General features: G+C 35.3%; 1 protein-coding gene across 1 annotated transcript in view; it reads right to left on the reverse strand.

The window, feature by feature from the left end:
* Positions 1-7,514, reverse strand: part of NEK10 (NIMA related kinase 10) — an 80,978-nt gene extending 73,464 nt beyond the window's left edge. The window contains 8 exon segments of the mRNA XM_050971003.1: positions 755-818; positions 1,165-1,243; positions 1,803-1,844; positions 2,317-2,404; positions 5,213-5,314; positions 5,815-5,941; positions 7,065-7,133; positions 7,451-7,514. Coding sequence (XP_050826960.1) covers positions 755-818; positions 1,165-1,243; positions 1,803-1,844; positions 2,317-2,404; positions 5,213-5,314; positions 5,815-5,941; positions 7,065-7,133; positions 7,451-7,514 — 635 coding nt within the window.
* Positions 7,515-7,835: the final 321 nt, after the last annotated feature.

Below are 7,835 nucleotides of genomic sequence, written 5' to 3' on the forward strand. Positions count from 1 at the left end.
AAAAATTTGTTTTTGTGTAACATTTCAGAACATTAACTCAGGCCTCCTGAAGTAAAATGTTAATTCTCAGCTTATATTTAAACAGCACAGTAATTTAAGGCCCTGTCTGCATTTCTGTTCCTGATTAATATCTAAGTACACTCTATATCTGTCTAGATTTTCTAAAAATAGGTTGTCTGCTACTATATGATCACAACTGCCATTGTTTTTCTGCAGCATGATAGAATCATGAAACCCTAATTATACTGATTTTGATCTCAACTGTATCTCAGTTTAGCTACAAACCAGCAATAGTCAAGTACAGATTCTTAGACTGATGGTAATAGATAGCAAGGGATGTCTGGGTTGACACAGAATACTTAGACAAAGTGAAAAACCACAGCAGAAATTTGTGTAAGAAAACTTTAAAATATATTTACATTTTAAAAATATATTAAACTATTTGAATCACAGTAATGTGTAGCTCAGGACAGTGTATACAGGAATGCTACTTTTTATAGAATAAATGTTTAGTCCAAATGTTTACAATCTGTTTTTCTCAAACAGCCAATAATCATACATCAGACCAATTAACTTACAGAGAAGAACTTCTTTTTACGATACTATTAATACATATCTAAAACAGAGAGATAATCTTACCTTACAAGATTGACAAGGTAAGGAATTTTGTCCCACCTAGGTCAAATCTGAAAAGCATGTGTTATTCCATTAAGTAGCTAATTAAATAAAATTATCAATTTTATCAAGCATTTCATGTGCTCCACTAGCTATAACTCAGTCTCTTTGATTTCTAACAGCAGCAAACTTTTGGAAGTTATCTGTGGAACAAAGGAAGACACACATATTGACTCTTTCTCACTAATATTTTTATTTCACCAGTCAGATAACAGAGAAAAATACTGTATAAGCGCTTTGAACCATAACTAGCTCAATTTCTTTTTTATTTCAATGCATAAAAAGATACTAATTTCTTACATAAATATTACTTATGTAGAAAAACAAGCTGCTCCTTTCTACAGGAATTTTAGCTTTTACTCATGTGATGAGGCCTACAGTGAATATACTACTCACTTAATCACCACCTGAAGTATTTCAAATATTTTAAGCCTAACACAAAAAGTTGTGAGTAGCCTTATGATTTCTGTTATCAGCTACTGCACTTACATGTCATGTTGAGCAACTTGCCTACATTATGCTGCTCTTCTCTGCAAATAAGATAATGATTTGCTACTGTTTCCATATACTACAAGTAGGGGAGGAAAAACAAAGGATAGCATTAAGACAAAAAAAGTTTGCAGACTTCATAAACCTAGACTGTTCTGCACAGGTAGGGCCTGTAGGTGGTGCATCTGTTTCATGAAAAAATATTCTGTAATGCAATAGTAGTGTAGCCCTAAGGTTTAAACCTGTTTTAACATTAAAAAAAAAAAAAATCAGTATGCTTTTCCCTTTGAAAAGTCATTTGGTACAGTGCAGGGTGACTATGCTCATCTCCCTTCAAAAGTCTATAGTTTCTTTTGACTGAACCAATTGTGCTGTCTTTTCTAATTCTTCTCCTACTTCAGGAGGCATTTCTTAAGTCTCCTAACTAGAAGTCCTAGATGAATGCAGCTAGATTATAGGACAGTTTTTAAAAGTAGTGAAACAACCCACATCAACTCTTCATTTGAAAACAGAGGAACAGACTCACTTCTTTCCATAAACCAAGAATATCTGTATGCTGCTTTTTACAGTATATATAATTTTAATCATAATAAACTGACAGGCAACATAATGGACAAAGGCACTATGGGGAATTCTACCTGACCTAGATTTTCAATTCCACCCTGGCTGTGGAGCGTTTCCTAGAGGAAAATTAAAAAAAAAAAAAAAAAGTTCAGAACTACTTATAATAAGTAGATAAATAAAAACACAGGGGTGAAATGTTAAAGGTTCTTAAATTGAAGCTTTCAGTTTCCTTCAGTAACTACATTATGAGAATTTTACAAATCTTTATGATAAAGTCTAGGGCTCAGAGCAATGACCGAGCCATCTGTTATAGAGATTTACAGTTTCTTTGTTAGGGTCAGCAAGAACAAACATGACATAAGGAACAACAGAAATTGAGCAAGTTATGCAGTAATGGTGTAAAATCACTCTTGAAATCTGCTTATTTGCAATTCCCATCCTCACATATAGAAATATAGATATATACATGTATGTGTGCATTCATAAGAACAAATATTTTACACACAAGCACCTACACAACTGTACATGAGACACTTACAAGGCAAGTAAGAAACATTATCCAAGCAAGGAACATTTTGATATATTGACCTGGTAGCATGGATCCCTTATTAATAATCTCAGGCAGATTAATACTCTAAGAAAATGGATGCATGGAGCTTGAATAACCCATTGCCTGTAAATTAAATATTCAAAACATAAACCAAATGCAATTTTAAAAGTGCTTAAATAGTTAAATAAAACAGCTTGATTCAGGATCAATTGACTAGATGATTAATGAGCTACAACAACTGTTCAACATACTATACCAAAGAACCTTTAATACCATTTATTGAAACACAGCAGCAGCTATTAATAAATGTATTACATTATGTGAGCATTACCAGCCATCACTTATTATCATTGGACTGATGAGGGAAAGTACATACTCATCTCTAAGAACAAATTAACTGTGTTTTGAAGTAAACTTTTAGTGGTTGAATTGAGGCCCAAAAGACCAAAGTAAATAAGAAACCACAGAGCAAACTTCAGTGCACAAAATACACTTATGCAAAAATATGGGTGCTACAGAAGTAAAAATGGCTATATTTAAAATATACTTTGAATTATCATAATAAAAACTCTAATTCTATTATGCTGGAAATAAATTGTTATTTAGTTCAAATGTTCTTGAAATAGGATTGTATTTCCATATAGAACTTCCTCCTTTATATTTCTCCATATGATTCACCAGCATTAGATGTGGTGTAAAGCTAGGTTCTTCCCCTCAGCTGTGACTACTTCCTCCTTGCCTGTCCCCTGCCCAGTTCCGGATTACTGTATCAAGATCCACATTTCAGCAAGGGCATCGTGAGATTGGCAGAAGTTCAAAAGATGCCCTTCAGTCCTGCGGTCATTGGCCTGTCCGGATGTCATTGTTCCCTGAGACCCTCCCCCTCCCACCTGGTTGGTAGCTCACCTGTCCTCCCCCCCCCCCCCACCTTCCTGTGAGCTTAAAAGGCGTTGCGGCCATGCGGTCGGGGTCTGTTGGAGCAGTACTGAGATTCAGAACTGTAATACCTTGGAATAAACTCTGGATTTAACTCTCCGGCAGAACACGCTCTCTTTCTCTTCACTATCGCCTGGACTTTTCTACTAGAGGTAAAACTGAGTTCCGCTTCACATGGGCCTATTTTGAGTGCTTAATAGTAACTGCTTGCGAGCCGAAGGTGTCTCTGAGGAGAAATATCTCCAGTAGCCACTTTTAGCTCAAGAGAAAGCAACAATTAGACATGGCAGAAAATACAAATCAGATTTGCAGAAAGTGTCCAGAGGCAGTAATCCTGCATAAAATACCAGTAATGGAATCACTATTTCCATTGCCTGTTGAAAGCATATATCCCCAATTCCCTTTTTAAAATAAACCTAAAATTAGACATCTTTGTCATGTGTTTTTTGTTGCTGTTTTAACTGAGAGGACAAAATTTGTTTGGATAAGTTTCTTGGAAACAGAAAAAGTGTATGGGTCATGGCAGTTCTCTTCCCATTTCATCATTTGCAGTTGGGAATGATGCCAATAGCTAAAAATACTTCCATAAAAATAAATGTTTTACAAATAGATACTAACAAACTCTCAGCCCTTTTATGCCAATATTCTGCCCTAAGTAATACCATTTTTCATTATGATTCCATAATTGGCCACTTCAGAACCGCACAAAACTTTCATGGAAAGAAAACAGCAACCATATACCTGTGTGCAAAATTTGTGGGTCAGATTTTAAAGAGGCCTGAAGATATTACCATGGTGGACAGCCACTCCCTGAGCCTGATTAACATTTGAGAGCCCCTTCTACTACAGTTACGTTTACAATGCACATTACTAGACACACCAAGGTATATTCAGTTTATCTACATATCTACTAATTTATGCTTGTTTCATCAACCTTGCCTGGGTGCTTTCATTCTTAATACAAGAGGCTTGTTTTGCCATATCACTATTACAAAGAACCAATAAACCAAAGAAAATCAGAATATAAGCCAAGTATGTCACAATGTATAAACAGAACTTGGGAAATCACAGTGTAAGCTATTCTTGGATTTCTGGCAAATGAAGCTGAGCCACTGACCTCCCACTGGTGAGTACTAAGTTCACATGTGTAAAAGAGGTATCACATTTAAAAATCACTTAAATAATCTGTTTTAAACTCACTGTCATTTAGATAATCAAAGAAGACACCCCTAGTTCCCCAGTTGGTTCTGAATAAAAGTCTAAGCAAACTATGTGGTGTTTTTAGATTCCTCTAGCAGTTACATATTAATCCCTTTAAATGCTCTAGGATTCCATCTTTAAACTTCTGTAGCACTTAAGGGGTTTTTTAGAAAATGTACTTGAAAACGTATTTCCTTTACAAAGGAAAATACAATGCACTGCAAAGGAGTATAGTAAAAAAATCCTGAAAAATACATCTTTTTTCCCTGAAAATTTCTTTCTCTGCCCCCTCTATTTTTGTAAGGTCCTGCACTTTTTCCTCACATAAACGAGAGCAGCATAAGTAAAGGGATTATCCTGTCGTACACAGAAATACAAAAAACCACAAACAAGTGGCATAAACTTATCTGAATTTTATGGAAACCACTGGCCTTTCATTATAAAGGCACCAGTCCATAAAATACAAACAGAATCAGTACAATAAATTAGAAAAGCAAATCATAGATTACAGACACCATATACAGATGAATTAACAAGAAAACATAGCAGTTAGAATTTTGGTCATCCAAGATTTGTCATATACTCAGTCCTGTGTTCTTCTGTCCCACCAACCTGGGCATTGCTCCTCAAAGCCAATACACAAGTGGTTAATTAAAACAACCACAAGTGCTGCTGGTAATTTCCACAGAAAGGTGTGTTGTAGCAATGTGGGATATTATCCATGCATCTTGCTTCTTCATGGAAGGTAAGAAAGTAGCCTGCCTTCTTGGTTATGAACATGTTTCATATACTGATCTGCAGGTAAGTCTGTCCTTAACTAAAGTTGTAAAGATATCATGAAACAGCTGATGCTTGGGATGCTTGCTAAATTTTCTCTCATTCTTGTAGGTCACAATAAAAAGGAAGAAAAAAAGAAAAGTGGTGAATTGTAAATTAACTTGCCACAAGACAGTTTTGCTCTGCTACAACCTAAAATTAGCAACAAAAACTAAGAAATGTCATGCCAGCAGTTACCACAGAATAACACAATTTCAGATTACCAGACATTAACAGTCTGTCTCATGCATAATTTGGGACTATCAGAATGGCATAACTTTTCCACATAAAGAAATTATCACTATTTAAAATGAGTTTATTAACTCTTACCAGTATGCTCTGCTGAGTGGGAAAGGTTGAAATGTACAAAAGCAGGAACATAAACAGTTAGGTTTAAAAAATTAAAAGTACATAATTCTCATCTCAAATACTGAATTAACATGAAAAGTACAAGTAACAGACATATGTAAAAATACAAATGCCTTTAACACCTCAACAAGGTGACACCCTTAGATACATAAAGATATCTCTCGTTCAGGGATATGAGAGTGTCATCACCGGCTTTAAATTATTTTTACCTAAATTTTCCAAGCTCAGCAGCTTCTGTTGATTCTTGTCATTGACCACTGGACTTCTGTTCATTGCTTTTGACATTTTGCCAAGTTCCTGTCACACTGGTTTGACCACTTTCAATATATATAGCTGGAAGCTAAAGAGGGAAGGGATAGTAGTCATGAGGCAAACACTGCATTTTAAGTTTTCAGAGAATATTATCACACCAAAGTACCTTTTCTCAAGTTCTGACTTGAACTTTGGACTTAAAACTTGCCATTATAGAATACACACACCTCCTCTGGAAAACAAAACTGACATGGTAGAAAACTGACATAAAGCAAGACTGAAAAACAAGTACTGAGAGGTAAGTAAAAGGTGAAGAATGGCCTCTTTTTAAATTTATGATAGCAAAGCTGGACAAAATCTGCAACACTTGCTCATTATCTGTGTTTCTTACCTGTCCCAATTCCACAACTGCACAGCCTTCACATTCTTTTTAGGTTGTACAACTCACATGTTTCAGCTTTCTGCTCAGAAGCAATTCCAGGCCTCTAACCAGGTAGAAAGTGCAAAACTCCTACCTCACATGGATGAACCCTTTAGTCATTTTGTCATATCTTTTTACAGAAATGAAAGGGAGAAAATGTCTGTGATTCCAAAGACTCACACCCATAATCATGTGTTGGTTTTCTTTGCTTCAAATGGCAAATACAAGCTTCACTAAGTGAGTTGAGGTGAAGGAGATTTGACTTTCTCCTGTAAGTTGGTATTTAAGCCCTGGATATTTTTAGCTGAAGTGTTATTCTTCAAAGACAAAATGTTTATGGCTAAAATGCTGATCTTATTTTATATTCTGTGCCACTCTCCCCCATGCTGTTACTCACACATCTTTAAGCCTACCTTTGTGTGACATTGTGAAAGGGCACAGAGGAAAACAAATCTGCTAGGCTACTTTAATATATGCAACAATAGCTGGATAAAATCTGCTCAAGATACAAAATAAAGCAATTTTTTTCCTGTTAAAATTAACAAAATATGATATAGTAGGATGGGAAGTGGATGAGTTTCAATATTTACCCATTCTAAATGTGATTTGTGCCACACAGAAGGTCTAATGTTGAAAAAAGACAAGAAGAAAGACATCCTCTACTCAAGATTTTGCTAACATGTTTTAGTCACTACAGTACATCATGTTCTAAGCATATGCCAGAAACCATAATCCCCATTAATTATAATTCTAAACCACATTTAATAACAGTGTTTGAAAAATACCAACAAGGTTGGTTCCTTGACTGAACACTTAAGAGAGAATGAAGCATTTTTAGATCAGAAAAGGAAAAGGGAAAAAACCACAACAGCGTGTGTTAATAGTTACATAAAAGTATTTCCATAAGTGTAAAGAAGGTCAACAAGCAGCAATGCTACTGACAGAAAATAAAGTTTTCTAGCGTTGCCTGGTGTCCACTTTTGCATACAGAAGAATTTACAGCTTCTCCAGAATGCCTTAAGTCAACAAAGGTGTAAATAAACTTTGTGACCAGAGTAACAGTTGTCATGTTTATACTGCACTTCAAATTGAAGCATTGTGCTTTGGCAGCCAGTGTAGATTCCACACGAGTCCTGCTGAAGTTCAAAGTAAAACATCAGATACTACACCTCAGAGATCCCAGGAGGCTTTTGTTTTTATTGCTTTTCCTGTGCTCTTCAACTTTTTGTCCTGATCAGGCATTGTGTATCATTATTATCATGATGGAGTTAAAAACTCTTTTCCTTAAAAGCAAAGTAGATACAAAGAATTATATCACTGCAGAAAAGGAACACATGTTCATTTACAGAATCAAGCGATCCTGCTTTTAGAAAAAAAAAAAACCTTTGCCATTTTCTCAGCATGAAGCCTTGGGCATTATATCAGGATATCCTTTGAAATTCCAGATATTAATAAGAAGCTTTTAACCTAACATACAGAAACCTTGGTTTTCCAACACATGCACAGACAATACAGTCTTACTCTTTCATGTATTTTTTTTATTATGACTTTTCCTTTTATTTC

Source organism: Serinus canaria, chromosome 2 (assembly GCF_022539315.1).
Source record: "Serinus canaria isolate serCan28SL12 chromosome 2, serCan2020, whole genome shotgun sequence".
In the NCBI taxonomy this organism is placed as follows: domain Eukaryota; kingdom Metazoa; phylum Chordata; class Aves; order Passeriformes; family Fringillidae; genus Serinus; species Serinus canaria.